The sequence below is a fragment of the Drosophila serrata genome, unplaced genomic scaffold, assembly GCF_035046125.1.
Source record: "Drosophila serrata isolate PLE 108 unplaced genomic scaffold, ASM3504612v1 contig_63, whole genome shotgun sequence".
Classification (NCBI taxonomy): domain Eukaryota; kingdom Metazoa; phylum Arthropoda; class Insecta; order Diptera; family Drosophilidae; genus Drosophila; species Drosophila serrata.
The window spans coordinates 139906-160375 of record NW_028256961.1 but is presented as its reverse complement, the minus strand read 5'-3'; the positions used below and the strand labels follow the sequence as shown (position 1 = coordinate 160375).

General features: G+C 35.3%; 1 protein-coding gene and 2 long non-coding RNA genes across 14 annotated transcripts; 2 read left to right on the top strand and 1 right to left on the bottom strand.

The window, feature by feature from the left end:
* Positions 1-3522: 3522 nt before the first annotated feature.
* On the bottom strand, positions 3523-17459 carry LOC147644932 (uncharacterized). Of its 9 annotated transcripts, XR_015272630.1 has the most exons (5): positions 16829-16953; positions 16203-16353; positions 4538-4749; positions 4401-4473; positions 3523-4342 (listed from the first exon to the last, which is right to left on the bottom strand). XR_015272630.1 is itself a non-coding variant. In XM_086837017.1 (3 exons), exon 3 carries the CDS (start codon positions 14338-14340, stop codon positions 13483-13485), a length of 858 nt encoding a protein of 285 aa, XP_086693143.1. In that variant the 5' UTR covers positions 14341-15173; positions 16203-16353; positions 17265-17459; the 3' UTR covers positions 13329-13482. The 9 variants fall into 9 exon arrangements, 6 of the variants coding, with proteins under 6 accessions (XP_086693143.1, XP_086693141.1, XP_086693120.1 ...); XR_015272631.1 differs by lacking the exon at positions 4538-4749 and having other exon boundaries at positions 4396-4473; XR_015272629.1 differs by lacking the exon at positions 4538-4749.
* LOC147644933 (uncharacterized) lies at positions 10976-11954 on the top strand. Its single transcript, XR_015272636.1, has 2 exons — positions 10976-11284; positions 11381-11954. It is a non-coding gene; the product is annotated as an uncharacterized LOC147644933 (long non-coding RNA).
* On the top strand, positions 16935-20249 carry LOC147644931 (uncharacterized). 4 transcript variants are annotated; one of them, XR_015272640.1, is made up of 4 exons: positions 16972-17034; positions 17227-17343; positions 18734-19194; positions 19255-20249. It is a non-coding gene; the product is annotated as an uncharacterized LOC147644931 (long non-coding RNA). The 4 variants fall into 4 exon arrangements; XR_015272638.1 differs by having other exon boundaries at positions 16978-17061; XR_015272641.1 differs by lacking the exons at positions 18734-19194; positions 19255-20249 and adding an exon at positions 17403-18727 and having other exon boundaries at positions 16935-17061.
* Positions 20250-20470: the final 221 nt, after the last annotated feature.

The window sequence follows — 20470 nt, the reverse complement described above, 5'->3', positions numbered from 1 at the left end:
ATTCAAAACAGCAATCGATGATGCCTTCGGATACCCATAAAATTGTCATTCATGCAGTCAAAACGCCTGCTGGAGAACATATCAGGAGATATAATGATCCAACTATAGACGAAGTGGCAATTGTCATAGTCGGGGATCAGTTTCAACCTCGAGATATTTTTCTCCATCGACGAAACGATCGATTGGTAAACGTCTCAGAAACTCACCGTTGTTACGATGCTTTGCAGTATCCACTAATCTTCTGGGATGGTGCCGATGGATACCATTTCAATGTGAAGATGGTAGATCCAGTCAATGGTGTAGAAACGAATAAAAAGTGCAGCGCGATGAACTTTTACTCATACAGGTTAATGGTTCGGAGGACCGATTGCAATCATATATTGAAATGTCGTCAGTTGTTTCATCAGTACATTGTCGATATGTATGCAATAATTGAAACAGAACGTTTGCTGTTCCTCCGATTGAATCAGACGAAACTTCGGTTCGAGGAATATATCCATTTGCGGGATGCTGTGATGAATGACCGTAATAAAACCAACGTTGGAAAGCTCACGATTTTGCCATCCTCATACATAGGTAGTCCACGCCACATGCAGGAATATGCTCAAGATGCCATGGCATATGTTCGTTGCCACGGCCGTCCAGACTTATTTATCACCTTCACATGCAATCCAGCTTGGGACGAGATAGTACAGCTGTTATTTCCTGGACAATCGTATAGGGATAGGCATGACATCACAGCCCGTGTTTTCAGACAAAAGCTGAAGTCACTGATGGATTTTATTGTGAAACATGGAGTTTTTGGATCTGTGCGGTGCTGGATGTATTCAGTAGAATGGCAGAAGAGAGGATTGCCGCATGCGCATATACTGATTTGGCTGTATGATAAAATTACTCCAGATGAAATCGACGATGTTATATGCGCTGGGATTCCACGGGCCGAGGTTGATACGGATTTACATGAAGTTGTCATCAAGAACATGATCCATGGCCCATGTGGTACCCTCAACCCATGTTCACCATGCATGGTAGACGGGAAGTGTTCCAAGCGATATCGTCGAGCATTTACACCCAACACCGTAACAGGGGACGATGTATATCTGTATAGGAGACGGTCAACTGAAGATGGAGGGACTTCGGCAAATTTAAACATGAGAATTGGTGATATTGAGGTAGACAATCGTTGGATGGTTCCATGCTCACCACTATTGTCAAAATCATACAAAGCGCACATCAACGTAGAATATTGCAATTCCGTGAAATCGATTAAATATATCTGCAAGTACGTGAATAAAGGCAGCGATATGGCAGTTTTTGGTGTTCAGGCAGAAAATGGTGACAACAATGCAGTACGAGTTGTCGATGAAATATCTCAATACCAGGCTGGAAGATACATAAGCAGCAACGAGGCTGCATGGAGAATTTTTTCGTTCCCCATTCATGAACGCTATCCAGCTTTAGTTCACTTGGCAGTCCATTTGGAGAATGGTCAAAGTGTCTATTTCACAGAAAGAAATGTGCAAGAAAGAGTCCTGAATCCGCCAGAGACAACTCTGACTGCCTTCTTCACCCTATGGCAGGAAGATGATTTTGCCAGAACCTTGATGTATTCAGAAGTGCATTCTTAACCATAATATGCCACAGAGAAACGTGGCAGGGTACAGCTAGTAGTTTTATAATTTTGTTAGCACTAAACGTATGCCTAAAACAAATCCTTCATAGCTTTCATATGAAAATACTACCGTAAATAAAGACCATGAAATCTATCAGACGAACTATTTTCGCAGTTTTTCAAAACAAAAAGTTGTCTTCGAATTTACACCAGACTTGTTCCGATTAGTCTTAGCCTAAGCGAAAGGTCTCTTCTTTAGATCTTCATCGTGTCAAGCCAGTCTATTCGCCAGGTCCCCACGGAATTCCTAGCTGTGTGCTCAGGTATTGTACCGACGTCTTGTGTTATACCCTTCAGAAATTGTTTACCTTATCTTTAAAAACCTCTCACTTTCCCATTATTTGGAAGAAATCGTTTGTTATTCCTCTCCACAAAAATTGTAGAAAATCGGATGCCAACAATTAAAGAGGAATCTCTAAGTTGTAGGCCATTCCAAAAACATAATTACTGCTCACTTGCAGATCAGTTATTTCTCCACGTCAACATGGTTTTGTTAAGCGAAGATCAACAACAACAAATCTTTTGGAGCTCCCTTTCTATTTGACTCTGTTAACCATTCTCTCCTTGTAAGGAAACTCGATTTAATGGGTTTTCCAATTGATTTTCTTAATTGGATCTCCAGTTATCTGAATTGCAGAATACGTGTTAACCTATTAAACTTAAACGGCTCTAAATGCAAGCTAATGACATTCTCTCGTCTTGTTCCTAAGCTTGCTACGTATACGCTGAACTGCTGCTCTTTGAAAATTAATTCAGTTGATTTGGGTGTCTGCTTGGACCCTAAACTTGACATTATGTCGTCTATGGTAAATAGAGCCAGAGGTGTGCTAGGATTTATTAAACGGTGGTAGAAAGAATTCAATGACCCCAATGTTACTAAATCCTTACATATTTTATAAGTTCGTCCTATCTTGGAGTATGGATCTTGTGTTGGGGGCCCTCAATACGACGTCCATAGTAAACGCATCGAATTGGTTCAACTTTTTACATTTCTCTCTACGCGGCGCAAATTGGGATACAAACCAAAGATTGCCTTGCTATTTCACAGATTTGTATTTTTTCTCCCCATCTAACAATCGTTTGTATGACACCTATGTGATATAGTAGTCCGTTATAATATTTAATTGTATTCATTTTTGTTCGTTCCTAGGCAGCTATGTGATATTGTAGTCCGGTTTTATTTTATAACTTTACACAAAATTGTAGATTAAAATAAAATGGCTATATATCATATTTGATGAAAATTTGGTGAAAGCTGAAGAAGTTTTAAGCTTTAATTTTACTAATTTCTTTTTTTTCTTATAAAATGGCTATGTATCAAATTTGATGAAAATCTCTTGAAAACTGAAAATGTTATACTTTTTAATTGAATTAATTTCTCGATCGTTCCTATGGGAGCTATATGATATAGTCGTCCGATTTTCATAAAATTTTACTCCAAATTTAAAACTGATAAAAAAAATGGCTATATCCCAAATTCAATAAAATTTAAAATTTAAAATTTAAAATTTTTCAGATTTTCATCAAATTTGAGGTGTAGCCATTTTATATTAACCTTAAATTTTGTGTCAAATTTCATGAAAATTAGACGACTATAGCATATAGGTGTCTTACAAACAATCGTGTGTTGTAGAGGAAAAATGCAAATCTATGATGTATAGGTGAATGAAATGAAAGCAGGTATTACTTCATTGTTTCTTAACACAAATATATATAATTTATATTGTATGGATTCCTAGTCATCGAAGTTCTATCTGCAAGTGTATATAAACTTCGGCGTGCCGAAGTTAGCTTCCTTTCTGTTTTTTTTTTTTTTTATAAACCCATTATTTTTTTTTAAAACAATATTCTTCATTTTACATCATTTATTTTAATTAATTTCCTTAGGTCATAATGTTCAATTTCATTTCGATATCATTTTTAAGCCCCGAAGTAAATAAGTTTATATTTATTGGATTTAATATTAATAAATTGTAAATAATAGAATTAGGTCAATTAATTTTCTCGGATTTGTAGGACTTGAAAAAATTAGATTTAAATTTAAGTGCACAATTCACAATATCGTCATTAAATGTTTTTAAACATATTAAATATAAGATACTTAAATTTATAACTAGTTAGTTAATTGTATTAGAGTTAGGTTATATAAGAAAACCAATAATTAGGGTAAGAAATGTGTCCTTGAAAACAAAATTTGCATCGGACTGCCTGGATCTTTGTGCGTGCCAAATTTAAACTTTTGTATTTTCTTTCTGGAGATAAGAATGCACGCAGACAACGGCTTTTTGGGTGGCAAAAGTATTTAGACAGCATCTTTATGGAAATATTTTCACATTTTTAAACACGCGAGAATCAAACAACTCTGTGTTTAGCTTTAATCAATCTTAAACGTTGTTATTAAGATAAAAAGTTATTAAAAACATGTGTAAAACGGCTGAGCTCAGTTTGATTACCAGATATTTAATGGTAGCAAAGTTTAAGGCTGGAAAAGCAGTCAAAGACATTGCCAATGAGTTTTATGTCTCGCGTCAAACTGTGCACTACCAAATTAAAAAGTTTAAAAAGCATAATGACATGCGTAATTTAAGAAGATCATGTTTTTCTAAAGTCTCAATCAGCAGCAGATCAATTTAATTTGACCGATAAGACCCCAATTAGTGAGCGCACAATCTGTCGAAGATTAAAAGAACTTGTTATTAAGACTTATAAAGCCAAGGACGTACCATACATAATAATAATAAGAAAGACTGTCTTTCGCAAAGGAACATCTCCAGAAGCCAAAGGAGTTCAGGAGGAGCGTTCTGTGGACAGATGAAAGCTCCATTGAATATAATTGACCAAAAATATATTCATTTGTAAGATTACCGAAGCTAACGCTACAAAGGCAGAAAAGGCGGCCCGTTCGCAAAAAAGGAAACCATGGTGGTGACTCTGTGATGTTCTGGGGATGTGTGGCGTATAATGGACTGGGTGACTTCGTTCCTATCACTGGCTCGATGAACCAAGGCCAATATTAGCGGGTTCTGAATGACAATGCATTTACTTCTAAACACAGGCTTATTGGACAATCCTTCATTCTGCAACAGGATAACGCCACATGACATAAAGCCAAGATGATTACAACATTTTTGAAGGATGTTGGCGTTATCACTTCGGACTGGCCACCCCAAAGTCCAGATTTAAATATATTTGAAAACGTCTGGTCTCTTATGAAACGTAAAAGAACAGTATAATTGAATAAAACCAGAGTGCAGACAAATTTTGAGATCACTTCTCTTTGGGAAGCAGCATATTAAAAAATTATCAAAAATTTAATAGATTCAGTACCGCGACGACTGCAAGAATTTATTGAAACTAAAGGAAATTATGTAATTTATGAATAAGCTTACAATCCAATTTTACGGTTTTGATGACCATATACCTTATATGTATATTTAAGCATGCCTTTATTCTATTAATCTTTTTGATTCAGAGATAAGAGAGCTAAAAGCTCACTAACTCTAAACTTACATCTCTCATCATTCAAAAATTTAGCAAATTTGAAGTTCTATACTATATTAAATTAAATAGAAAAGGAAGCTAACGCTTCGCTAGATTACAATTAGGTCTTTAAGTGATTGTCCCAAACGGGCGATCATTTTCAAAAGGCGGTATGATACCGCTTGCAGCCTAAAAATATTCCGAGTGCTCTCCATACCTCTCCCTCTGGATTTCCATTACGCTCGTCGCGCAAAACCTTAAATAGTTTTATGTGAAAGATAACACATCGAGTGCTCTTATCAAAGCCGCCCCACTTCACACATGGTTCCTTCGAAACGGATATTTCATAAAGTTTGGTTGCTAAGCTCAGTATGTCTAAATTCTCCAAAAGTTATTTGACAAATACAAGTTTGACTGATCCGACACTACGGAAGCTTCCTTTTCAAAATCCAATTCATTTTTGCAATTCTTTTTTTACATTTTCAGCTTGGCTCTAAATGGAAAAGTGTGTGTTTCGGTTTCTGCGCAAAAAAGTCTCTCAGTTTTAAGATATCTGAATGAAACTCTGCAGTCAATTTCCAATATATATATATATATATATATATATGTATGTATATGTATATGTATGTATATATATAAATGTATATATATAAATATACATATATGAACAGAGGCGGCGCTGCGGCCGCCGCGAAGGGCCTCATGACGTGAACAATTATTAAGAACCGAAATTCTGTCATGATATAAAATGACTATACCTAAAATTATATGTAAGTATATTGAAAACTGAAAAAAAAGTTCTAATTTATTTTCTTAAAATAATCCAGTTGTTTCTATAACAAGTATATAATAAAGTAGTCCGATCTTAACCGTTCCGACATATATGTACATATATATGTAAATATATATATAGTGACATATCCACAGTCCCATAGGCTTTAGCACATGCCTACTTATTCCACATATATGTACACCCATGAATCATCATCGAATGATAACCATACAGTCATTGGATACCACAACTCCACACGAGTTCGACAGTAGAATAAACACAAGTCCCCAGTAGTAGACTAAACAATTTTATTGTCTAAACATCCTTTCCTATTTGTCGCGTTCACACGCTCAAAGTTCGGACTCGTTAGCTCGAAAACAAAATTATCAAATTTCAAAAGAGCACTTGTATCCAAGAGCGAATGCACTTGAATCCAAGAGAAATTAAATAATCAATTAAGCTCTCTCTTAGAATCTTTCGAAATCAATCAAGATCCACAAAAGCTCGAAACCGAGGCTTGATCGTCACCCATCCTAGTTCAATAAGCAGAGTTCAGTTTGAGACACGAAATTATTCGGTCGGTGTTCTTCTCATAAGAATATCTTGTAACTTATTCGGTTAAATAAAAATAAAAATAAAAATAATTTTTTTTAACTTACGAATAACCAAGTATTTAATTGGCGCAGTCGGTAGGATCAAAAATTAAAATAATCCTTTCAGTACGGTATTGGTCAACTAAAAGGATAAGCTATACAACTAGCTATCCAGACCAACGAATTGAAATAGTGATTAAAAAATTGATCCGCTAAAGAATCTACGTGCAAGTAGTATTCTAAATCGAAAATCCCGTGCGGTCGGAAATAAAGTTCAAACCCGAATTTTTAATTCTGTGACTTTTAAATAAAACAAAACTAAAAATGGCAACAGTGCTACAACTCTCCGAGCTACACTTAAATCAATTGCTGAACCAAATCAAGGAGCTGCATTATTACGATGGCACACCAGGGAAGCTGTCAATATTCATCAACCAGGTTGATCAACTGCTGACCCTGTACCCAACACAAGATAACCGGCAAGCTCATATAATCTACGGCGCTATAAAACGAGTAATAGTGGACAACGCCTTAGAAGCAGTAATCCAAGCAGGAGCAACATCATGGATGGAGATCCGAGAAACCCTTTCCACATCGTTTAAGGATCATAGACCATATGTAACGCTGATAAAACAACTGGAGGAGACGCCATATTCAGGGAGCATCAGTAAGTTCATCCAGATGCTGGAAGCACAGCATCGTAATATCTTTGATAAGTTAGAACTAGAATGTAATCCCGTAGTTAAGAGCAATTATTCCGATATGTTAAAATGAACTATCAAGTCTACAATCGATAAGAAATTACCAGATAGAATGTACATGTCGTTGGCTCGTAAGGATATTGACACTATTCCAAAGTTAAAACAAGCCACTATGGAACTTGGTCTTTATGACGCAAATCCTGAAGACATGTATTTTCAAAAATCTCACGATTATAATCGCAGGAATAAGGGAAATAAAAATTTAAATAATAATCAAAGATATTACAATACCAAACATAACACAAATTCTTACTATTCGCCTACGTCTCAAAATAATAATCAAGCCAGTTACTCGAATCGAAATACCCAGAATCGAAACCCAAATAACCCAACTATTGTTGACCCACAAGTTTATCACAATTTTAGGAACAAGTTAAATCAAGGTAGGCAGAATAACCCATTAAACTATCAGCCCTCTACTTCACACAACCCGTGTAATAATGGTCCCGTTAAAAGACAAAGAGAAAGTAGTAGTGGACAGACTAAAATGGAGGTAGACGTAAATTTTCATCAAACTGCCTCGGAAATCTCGGATACGGGAGAAGAGGAAGTGTCAATCCATATGTAAGAATTGATTATCAAAACAATCTTTACAAAGGTATGATAGACACAGGGTCATCCATTAACATCATTAGGGAAAATTTTGCGAATTTAAAAGAAAATAAAGAAAACCTCACGGTATATACAATTAAGGGCCCAATAAAATTAACGAAAAGTATAATGATTAAGCCCAATGTAATATGTCCGTTCAAACAAAAATTCTATGTTCACAAATTTTCTCAAAATTATGATTTCCTGTTAGGTCGTCAATACTTAGTAGATACCAAAGCAAAGATTGATTATGAAAAGGAGACTGTAACCTTAGGTTCAAAAACCTATAAATTCAGATACGAGGATAAAAAGGGCGAGACCGCATCAACTAGATGCCTTGACCCAATCAAAAAGGGCGAGACCGCATCAACTAGATGCCTTGACCCAACCAAAAAGGGCGAGACCGCATCAACTAGACGCCTTGACCCAATCAAAAAGGGTGAGACCACACTAAAAAAGTGTCCCTGTCCAAAAGACAAAAAGGTTTACCCCAAAACCAAACAAAAAGTGGAGAAGACCGCACCCCTAAAGTGCCTTACTCCCAAAAACAGTAAAGATGCAGAGGATGCAGATGCAATGCAATCCGATCCCACATCCATTACTGACGAAACAATTAACTTCGCGATCAATAATGAATTACGCGAATGTAATGAGTTAGACTCGAACACCTCAATGTTGAAGAAAAGGAATGTTTAAAGAAGGTCCTATACAAATATAGAGACATTCAGTACAGAGAAGGTGAGAATTTGACTTTCACTAGTACCATTAAACATGTTATCCAAACTCAACATGAAGATCCGGTTTATCGCAAACCATACAAATACCCCCAGAGTGTTGATCAGGAGGTAAATAAACAAATTAAGGAAATGATAGAGCAGGGCATTATCCGAAAATCTAAGTCCCCCTATTGTTCACCCATTTGGGTAGTTCCAAAGAAGGCAGACGCCTCAGGTAAACCGAAATTCAGATTAATATCGACTATAGGAATCTTAACGAAATAACAATAAATGATAAATTTCCGATTCCTAGAATGGACGAAATACTTGACAAACTGGGAAGATGTCAGTATTTCACTACTATTGACCTAGCTAAAAGTTTCCATCAAATTCAGATGGAGGAGAAATCTATTGCAAAAACAGCGTTTTCAACTAAACATGGGCATTATGAATATACCCGCATGCCCTTTGGCCTTAAAAATGCACCGGCAACTTTTCAGAGATGCATGAACAACTTGTTAGAAGATTTAATCTACAAGGATTGTTTGGTATACTTGGATGATATCATAATTTACTCCACTTCATTGGAGGAACATATTTTATCATTGAAGAAAGTCTTCGAAAAATTAAGGGACGCTAACTTAAAATTGCAATTAGATAAATGTGAGTCCATGAGGAAGGAAACAGAATTCCTAGGACATATTGTCACTACTAATGGAATTCGACCTAACCCAAACAAAACGAACGCAATCACAAATTTCCCATTACCAAAAACTCCTAAACAAATAAAATCATTTCTAGGATTATGTGGATTCTATCGCAAGTTCATTCCTCACTTTGCTAAGGTAGTTAAACCTATGACCCTAAGTTGAAAAAAGGAGCGGTAATTGATACCAAATGCAGAGATTATGTAAAGTCATTTGAAAAACTAAAGGTGTTGATAACTTCAGACCCGATTTTAATCTACCCTGATTTCTCAAAATCCTTTTTTTTAACAACTGACGCTAGCAATATAGCAATTGGTGCTGTTTTGTCACAAAACCATAAGCCTGTATGTTACGCAAGCAGAACGCTAAACGAACACGAAATAAACTATGCTACTATCGAAAAAGAATTGTTAGCTATAGTTTGGGCAACTAAATATTTTAGGTCATATCTATTCGGAAGGCCATTTGAAATATTAAGTGATCACAAACCATTGGTGTGGCTTAACAACATAAAAGAACCTAACATGAAACTACAAAGGTGGAAAATCAAATTGAATGAATTTGATTACAAAATTAAGTATCTTCCAGGCAAAGAAAATTATGTACCGGATGCTCTTTCCCGCACAGTAATAGAAGAAGCCATGGTTGGCGAAATTGCTGATAGCATGGATGCAACAATTCATAGCGCTGCTGAAGATAACTTAAATTACATCTCCATCACCGAAAGATCCCTAAACTATTTCTCCAGACAAATAGAAATGGTAAAAGGAGATGTAGACACAGTTAACACGAGTCATTACTTTCAGAAATTAAAAATTAAAATCACATATAAAGAAATGACAATCGAGTTAGCTAAAAACCTCATCAATTAATATTTTTGCACAAAGAAAAGCACTATTTATTTCCCAGATGACGGCGACTTTCTGATATTCCAAAGGGCATATATCGAAATCATAAGCCCTAATTGTTTCACAAAATTGCTGCGATGTACTCAGAAGTTAACTGATATTCTGACGTATGCAGAATTTAAAGATCTAATCTTAAAGAAACATAAGGAACTTTTACACCCAGGTATAGAAAAAACCATTAATTGGTTTAAAGAAGAATATTACTATCCTGACAGTCAGAAACTCAATCAGAATATTATCAATGAATGCGAAGTTTGCAATATAGCTAAAACTGAACATAGGAATACAAAACTTGTATTCGAAACGACACCCGAAGTCCTAAACGCTAGAGAAAAATACGTGATTGATTTTTCTCTAACAGGGAACCAAATCTTCCTATCCTGCATAGATATCTATTCGAAATTTGCTACCCTAATCGAAGTAAAGAGTAGAGATTGGCTAGAAGCAAAAAGAGCCCTCATGAAGATATTTAATGACATGGGAAAACCGCAAGAAATAAAAGCAGATAAAGATTCAGCGTTTATGTGTATAGCATTGCAAAACTGGCTAAAATCAGAAGGTGTAAATATAACCATCACAACAACCAAAAACGGTGTATCCGATATAGAAAGATTTCATAAGACCGTAAATGAGAAGCTGAGAATTATTGGTAGTGAACAAAATATAGAAGATCTATACACAAAATTTTAAACGATCCTATACGTTTATAATCACAAAACAAGGCACAATACCACCAAAAGGACTCCAGCATACATTTTTCTATACGCAGGTAGCCCTGATTTTGATGTACAACAAAACAAAATTAACAAGATTGACCAGCTAAACAAAAACAGACATAGTTATGATGTTGATACGAAATACAGGCAATCACCATTAGTCAAAAGTAAGGTGACCAACCCGTTTTAGAAAACAGGTCAGATTAGACAAGTGGATGATAAACACTTCGAAGAAACAAACAGAAGCAGGAAAATCGTACATTACAAGTCCAAGTTCAAGAAACAAAAGAAAACTAACAAAAGTAAATACGATAATTCCAGACCCGTCGAAGAAGATTAAAAGATGCCCCGTATCCCCCATAATGATTGTAAGTCTGGCAATCATCGCTCTCATCACCGTAGCCCAAGGCAATAGCATAGAATTAAACGCAATAAGTGCTAAAAATGGATACCTATTATTTCAGACAGGAGTTACGGAGATACCCACGAGTTACGAATATCATTACTTAAGCATAAACATAACTAATACCATGTTAATGTTTGAGAACTTGTTGGATGAAGCGAAACATTTTCCTGACGTAATCCAAATAGATTACTTAGTTGAAAAACTAAAACGGGAAATAAATGGTTTGAGAATAATCAAGAGAACCAAACGAGGTCTAGTAAATATTGTAGGAACAGCATACAAATATTTATTTGGCACACTGGATCAAGACGACAGAGGTGAGTTAGAAAGCAAAATTAATAACTTGTCAGAAAATTCCGTTCAGAATCATGATTTGAATATGATTATTGATGTGATTAACAGCGGGATAGATATCATTAACAAATTGAAAATTGAAAACGAAAAACAACAACAGGTAGCAGTACTTATTTTCAATTTACAACAATTCACTGAGTATATTGAAGACATAGAAATGGGTATGCAACTCACGAGACTGGGAATTTTCAATCCGAAATTACTTAAACATGATTATTTAAAACAAGTAAATTCCGAGAAAATGCTAAAGATTAAAACATCCACTTGGCTGAAAACAGATACAAACGAAATTTTAATAAAATCCCATGTTCCTACTGAGATAACAAAAGTCCCAATATTCAATATAGTTCCATATCCTGATGAGTCCAACTACATCCTTACTGAATCCATATTTGATAAGTTTTATATTTACGAAGATAAGATACACACACAGGTAAACCAATTTTCGATAAGTGTTTAATAGGAATTATTAAACAAGAACCTACTGAATGTAAATACACTAAAACACAAAAAGATTTCCAAATCAATTATGTTAAACCAAACATATTAGTCACCTGGAACATTCCGGAAACAATTGTTAATCAAAATTGTATCAACAATAGAGTTTCTATACATGGAAACAACATTATTAAAATAAAAAATTGTACTATGCAAATAGATGAATTCATAATTTCAAACAACCTTGCAGATTTTACACAGTCAATTTATATTGTAAACAACATTACTAAAATAGAACCTTTGGCATACATTCAGACAAGAGATATAATTGAATCCCATGTAAAATATTACAGCATGTTTCAAATCATATGTCTTACATCCTTTGTTATTACAATCCTAAGTTTAATATTGTATGTCAGTTATAAATTTAAGAGTATACCTAAGAAACTCATTGTTAAATATAAGAAAACACAAGAAGAACAACCGATCCCGGAACAAATTGTAAATGATCAGATCATACCGGAAAATAACATTATGATTTATCCCACGTTATCCGCCTGAGGACAGGCTAAATTCAAAGGTTGGGGGAGTGACATATCCACAGTCCCATAGACTTTAGCACATGCCTACTTATTCCACATATATGTACACCCATAAATCATCATCGAATGATAACCATACAGTCATTGGACACCACAACTCCACACGAGTTCGACAGTAGAATAAACACAAGTCCCCAGTAGTAGACTAAACAATTTTATTGTCTAAACATCCTTTCCTATTTGTCGCGTTCACACGCTCAAAGTTCGGACTCGTTAGCTCGAAAACAAAATTATCAAATTTCAAAAGAGCACTTGTATCCAAGAGCGAATGCACTTGAATCCAAGAGAAATTAAATAATCAATTAAGCTCTCTCTTAGAATCTTTCGAAATCAATCAAGATCCACAAAAGCTCGAAACCGAGGTTTGTTTCGTCACCCATCCTAGTTCAATAAGTTGAGTTCAGTTTGAGACACGAAATTATTCGGTCGGTGTTCTTCATACATACAAATATCTTGTAACTTATTTCGGTTAAATAAAAATAAAACATATTTTTTTTTTAACTTACGAAATACCAAGTATTTAATTATATATATATATACATATATATATATATATATATATATATATATATATATATATATATATATATATATATATATATATATATATATATATATATATTTTTTTTTATTTTGGGGAAAAAAAATTGATTTTCAGGTACTCCGACTCGCGATAGAACAACATACATTTCTTTCGCAGACCGATCCATACTAATTCGAAGGTTTGGCCTTGTACCCTGCCACGTTTCTCTGTGGCATATTGTGGTTAAGAGGGCACTGCTGAATACATCAAGGTTCTGGCAAAATCATCTTCCTGGCATAAGGTGAAGAAGGCAGTCAGAGTTGTCGCTGGCGGATTCAGGACTCTTTCTTGCACATTTCTTTCTGTGAAATAGACACGTTGACCATTCTCCAAATGGACTGCCAAGTGAACTAAAGCTGGATAGCGTTCATGAATGGGGAACGAACAAATTCTCCATGCAGCCTCGTTGCTGCTTATGTATCTTCCAGCCTGGTATTGGAATATTTCATCGACAACTCGTACTGCATTGCTGTCACCATTTTCTGCCTGAACACCAAAAACTGCCATATCGCTGCCTTTATTCACGTACTTGCAGATATATTTAATCGATTTCACGGAATTGCAATATTCTACGTTGATGTGCGCTTTGTATGATTTTGACAATAGTGGTGAGTATGGAAACACCCAACGATTGTCTACCTCAATATCACCAATTCTCATGTTTAAAGTTGCCGAAGTCCCTCCATCTTCAGTTGACCGTCTCCTATACAGAGGATATCCATCGTCCCCTGTTACGGTGTTGGGTGTAAATGCTCGAGGGTATCGCTTGAAACACTTCCCGTCTACCATGCCTGGTGAACATGGGTTGAGGGTACCACATGGGCCATGGATCATGTTCTTGATGACAACTTCATGCAAATCCGTATCAACCTCGGCCCGTGGAATCTCAGCGCATATAACATCGTCGATTTCATCTGGAGTAATTTTATCATACAGCCAAATCAGTATGTCCGCATGCGGCAATCCTCTCTTCTGCCATTCTACTGAATACATCCAGCACCGCACAGATCCAAAAACTCCATGTTTCACAATAAAATCCATCAGTGACTTGAGCTTTTGTCTGAAAATACGGGCTGTGATGTCATGCCTATCCCTATACGATTGTCCAGGAAATAACAGCTGTACTATCTTGTCCCAAGCTGGATTGCATGTGAAGGTGATAAATAAGTCTGGACGGCCGTATCAACGAACATATGCCATGGCATTTTGACCATATTCATGCATGTGGCGTGGACTACCTATGTATGAGGATGGCAAAATCGTGAGCTTTCCAACGTTGGTTGTATTACGGTCATTCATCACAGCATCCCGCAAATGGATATATTCCTCGGACCGAAGTTTCGTCTGATTCAATCGAAGAGGCCTGACAGTATATGCAGACCTGATGCATCCGGCCAATAACGACATTCGATTCGAGCTGTAATCAATAGTTGGATTATATCTGAATGCAAGACGATTGTATTGCAGGTTTTGATCTTCTGCAAGCTGTAAACGCGCTTCAGCTACCCTTGCCCTGTCGCGTTCATTATTTTGAGAGTGAATCAAATCGATTGCTGCAGAACGCGACTGCCTAACTCTCAATCGTTTTCTCTCAAGCCTATCTGCTCGTATTTCTGCTGATTCCGTGTTGTGCATCTGCATTGCTCTCAGCTGCTCAGTCTCTCGGATGGAGGCCCGTTCTTCGTCAGTCATATTCGTAATCTTACGTCTTTTTGCTTCTGTATTGCGAGTACGACGACCCAAACTCGACTTCTTGGGTGGCATGACTTCGTTTCTTACTGAACCTGAACAAAAAAATAAAATTTTTATCTCCAATTCCTTATTTCAATATGTTTTGAATGTTTGACAGGAAATGCTTTGGTTCGGCTGGCTGCCTGTAGAGGGCGGTAGATGTAAGGTAGTTTTTTTATTATTTTTTTAACACCTTGGATTACGTTATCGTAATTTTAGTAAGGATGCCTATTTTTTTTTTAAATGAAATATAGCCTATGTCACTCAGGAATGATGTAGCTTTCCAACAGTGAAAGAATTTTTCAAATCTGCCAAGTACTTTCGGAGCCTATTCAATTCATACAAACAAACAAACAAAAAATCAAACCTTTCCTCTTTATATATATGTATGTATATAGATGGCTTTGAATTTATTAATTTTGTTTGTAATTATAAATTATTTTCTTCTTTTTAGTTCGGTTATTTTAAAAGCGTTTTTTTTCTTTAGTTTTTTTTTAACTAATATTTATTTTCTATTTTTTAGTGTGGGTACCTATAAACGCGTGTTTTTTTTTTTTCTTAGCTATCAGTTATTTTTCGTATTTTAGTTCGATTTATCAATAATCAATTTTTGCAGACATGCAATTATGAAATATGCTACGAACTATTTCGTAGTCTCATCATTTCATTTAAGGCCTTTTTTGTTGAATGGGGCTTTTCCTGTTAACTTTGAGCAATCAAGTTCTGCTTGTCCAGCAGGCATGTGCAGAGCGCGCGCTAGCTCTGTATCTCTTACTCCTTTACGGACGCTCTATAAAAAAAAGGGATTTATCAATCCGATCCGACGATCCTAATCAGGATAATGAATTTTTTTTATCAAATTATTGCATTGTCATCGGTCCTTGAGAAGTATGCAAAGTTTTAAGCCTATCAGATATTTGGAAACCCTTGAAAATAGTGTTCAAAGATTCCGTTACATACATACATACATCCCGAACTAATAAAAGCGTATTAAAAATAAGACTAATAAAACGTTTTATCCAGATTGCTACAGTTGTAATACCCATAAAAAAAATATAAATATATGTGTTAAATTAGAAGTTCTGAATTTAAAAGTTGTCTACATACAATTACTTAAAATCATGTTTATAAAAACAAGAAAAGTTAAAAACGAGTACTTAGTTCTTAATTACCTTAATAATGTGTTTATATTGGCTTCGACATTTGGCTTAACCACATCTGTCAATTTTAAAATAATCGTTGTGGTCATTATAAGTCTAATCACATTCATTTTCACAAGCACGGAATTAACTTTGATGACTCCCCACTGTTAACTGTTGATTGCTGAAACAATACAAAATGTATCAGATGGTATTAATTGAATCATATTTTTAATTTTGTTCACTTTATATAATATATATATTATATATATATTAACTTTTGATTGGTGAAGTAAACGCATATATGTATATATATATAATTTTGACATATATCTATATATATATATTTATTTATTTATTTAGATATGCGTTGAGTATTGATGACTGCTGACTTTAACAATCATAACAATTTTTTGTGTCTGATGATAATAATTGATCAAATGTATTTGTATTCTTAATTTTGTACACCTTATATGCAAAGGCGAAGTGTACGCATACATATTATATATATTAATTCGCATTAACAATAAGTGAATAATTTATATTCATAATCTGAACAGTTTAGATACCCAATTCAATATAAAACAGCAATAAACAACTAGAAAAGTTGTTTTTTTCTATATGTAGTAAGCATTCAATAAACAAAAATAAAAACTTACTACCCGAAGCTTACGCGATACCAATACTTTACACGTGAGCGGTTGAGTGAAAACTAATGTTCAATCAAAAATGTCAAACAACTTTTGTTCTCATGCATTTACATACATACATATGTACACTGTATGTATGCCGGTTTAGCAAAAGCGTCACAGTCAACCTTAACATATATTCAAGCCAAGATCAAGGCTTAAATTCTTATAATTCGGTGCGAAAGAGTCCACTATTCCAAAATGTATTATGGGGAAACGGTTGAAACTATCTTTATAAATTAGATACCATTTAATAACAAAACATTTTAAACAATTTTTCCTTAATTAAAAGTGTTTTTTTTTCCTGATTTTGGGTCAAAGTTGAAAGACTAAACCTGGATTAAAAAAATTTATTGTTTTACTTTTAGCATTGCTGGGTCAACCGTTGCTTTCGCGTTGGGCTTACTTTTGAATAGATTCATCGACAACAACAACAAGAATAATAACTAAAAGAAGTTTGGCAGTGAAAATAATTGAGAATTTATGTAAGTACTTTTGACCACTCTCGTATTATAAGTTATCGTATGCACTAGACACTTTTCAGGAGAGCATGCAAGGAAAAATAAACTTTGTTCATTTTGCTATGGTTGATGTTAAACTTAAACACAATATCCACCCTACATTTTTGTGACATTTTTGTTTTTTTCTGTACTTTTTTTTTTGTTTATTTATTTGAAATGAGTGTTAAAGATGTACTATTTAATTTTAGATTGTTGTTATGTATTTATTTTGTATTTATAATTTCCATTGAGTTAAACATTTAAAAAATGTCACTATATGAACTAGGCAAATATTTAAATATTTATTAATATTAATAAATTAATTACGAAAAGTAAACATTTATTTTATAGATATGGGCAATTCTCTGGTGTCGAAGGCGACATTCGTACGCATTCAAACTAAAAAAACACATGTGCCAAGGCTTAATTTTAATTTTATAAATATTGAATCGTATAGGTCTTGGTTAGCACTATAATTGGTGCTAAGGTCGATTTTGAACCCTTGTTTGTTTTCAAGATATTCACTAAAATGTACTCTGCGTTCGCACGCGACAAAAATACAAGTTACATTTGCAAAAAAAAACAGTTTAAGCTCTGATTTCAGCGAAACGTGATGAAAAATTGTAGTACAATAAATTTTAATGAATTACGTAATGAATTCTCTTAATAATGTATTTTGTTTGATTTTAAAATATTAAGTAGTTATTTTTAAAATTCAATTTTACTCCCGGTCGCACGCGACATGTCGCACGCGACACTTTGGAAAGCGATAATTTAAATTAAAACTGTACGACTATTGGTAATCGCATATGTCCTTTTGCATTTCATATTGACTCTTTGGGTTTTTTATGTCATTAGAAGCCAAAAGTCAAAGTAAAATGCTTTGGTTTAAGAGATTGGCATCAAAACAAAACATGCCATTTTTATGCCTTTTTTTTATAAAAACAACATTATTTGCGTTTGCGCGTGTTTGACATCAATTTTTTTTAACTTATTTTAGAAAATGAAAAATTCTCTTAGTCTTGATCATCCTGACCAATTTTTTATGTAATCATGTTAAAAATACTCGTTTTTAAGCAATTTTAAGTTTTTGGCCGCGGTGGACCTTTCTGGAGAATTTCCCAAATGTTAATATTACCAAGAAAGGAACCTAACTTCGACACGCTAAAGCTTGTATACCCTTGCAACTAATAATAATTACAATATAAATAATATATATTTATGTTTAAAATTATCGAAGCATTGCGTACTTTTATCACACTCATTTTAATATATTTTATTTATAGGGATAAAGTAAATCGTTTGCCTTTTCATCTACAATTAAGTATCAGTTTTTACCGAATTTTCATAATAAATATATATATATTAATACTAGCTGTACCCTGCCACGTTTCTCTGTGGCATATTGTGGTTAAGAGGGCACTGCTGAATACATCAAGGTTCCGGCAAAATCATCTTCCTGGCATAAGGTGAAGAAGGCAGTCAGAGTTGTCGCTGGCGGATTCAGGACTCTTTCTTGCACATTTCTTTCTGTGAAATAGACACGTTGACCATTCTCCAAATGGACTGCCAAGTGAACTAAAGCTGGATAGCGTTCATGAATGGGGAACGAACAAATTCTCCATGCAGCCTCGTTGCTGCTTATGTATCTTCCAGCCTGGTATTGGAATATTTCATCGACAACTCGTACTGCATTGCTGTCACCATTTTCTGCCTGAACACCAAAAACTGCCATATCGCTGCCTTTATTCACGTACTTGCAGATATATTTAATCGATTTCACGGAATTGCAATATTCTACGTTAATGTGCGCTTTGTATGATTTTGACAATAGTGGTGAGTATGGAACCACCCAACGATTGTCTACCTCAATATCACCAATTCTCATGTTTAAAGTTGCCGAAGTCCCTCCATCTTCAGTTGACCGTCTCCTATACAGAGGATATCCATCGTCCCCTGTTACGGTGTTGGGTGTAAATGCTCGAGGGTATCGCTTGAAACACTTCCCGTCTACCATGCCTGGTGAACATGGGTTGAGGGTACCACATGGGCCATGGATCATGTTCTTGATGACAACTTCATGCAAATCCGTATCAACCTCGGCCCGTGGAATCTCAGCGCATATAACATCGTCGATTTCGTCTGGAGTAATTGTATCATACAGCCAACTCAGTATGTGCGCATGCGGCAATCCTCTCTTCTGCCATTCTACTGAATACATCCAGCACTGCACAGATCCAAAAACTCCATGTTTCACAATGAAATTCAACAGTGACTTGAGCTTTTGTCTGAAAACACGGGATGTGATGTCATGCCGATCCCTATATAAATGTCCAGGAAATAACAGCTGCACTATCTCGTCCCAAGCTGGATTGCATGTGAAGGTGATAAATAAGTCTGGACGGCCGTAGCAACGAACATATGCCTGGGCATCTTGAGCATATTCATGCATGTGGCGTGGACTACCTATGTATGAGGATGGCAAAATCGTGAGCTTTCCAACGTTGGTTGTATTACGGTCATTCATCATAGCATCCCGCAAATGGATATATTCCTCGGACCGAAGTACTTCTGATTCAATCGGAGGAACAGCAAACGTTCTGTTTCAATTATTGCATACATATCGACAATGTACTGATGAAACAACTGACGACATTTCAATATATGATTGCAATCGGTCCTCCGAACCATTAACCTGTATGAGTAAAAGTTCATCGCGCAACCGCGTCTCTCGGATGGAGGCCCGTTCTTCGTCAGTCATATTCGTAATCTTACGTCTTTTTGCTTCTGTATTGCGAATACGACGACCCAATCTCGACTTCTTTGGTGGCATGACTTCGTTTCTTACTGAACCTGAACAAAAAAATAAAATTTTTTTCTACAATTCCTTATTTCAATATGTTTTGAATGTTTGACAAGAAATGCTTTGATTCAGCTGGCTGCCTGTAGAGGGCGCAGCAGTAGGGGCACGGGGAAACGCGAAAAAAATTGATATATTCGCAACCGCTGATAAGCTATCAACATCAAAAGTAGACAATAACCGAGCTGAAACCTCAACGCATGTTGTGTAAAAATTTGGGCTTAAACGGTTCAGAACTTTTCAAGTCTATGA

Excerpts from the sequence above, each read along its gene's own strand:
- LOC147644932 (XM_086837017.1), bottom strand. The coding sequence starts at position 14,340 with ATGGATTTTATTGTGAAACATGGAGTTTTTGGATCTGTGCGGTGCTGG.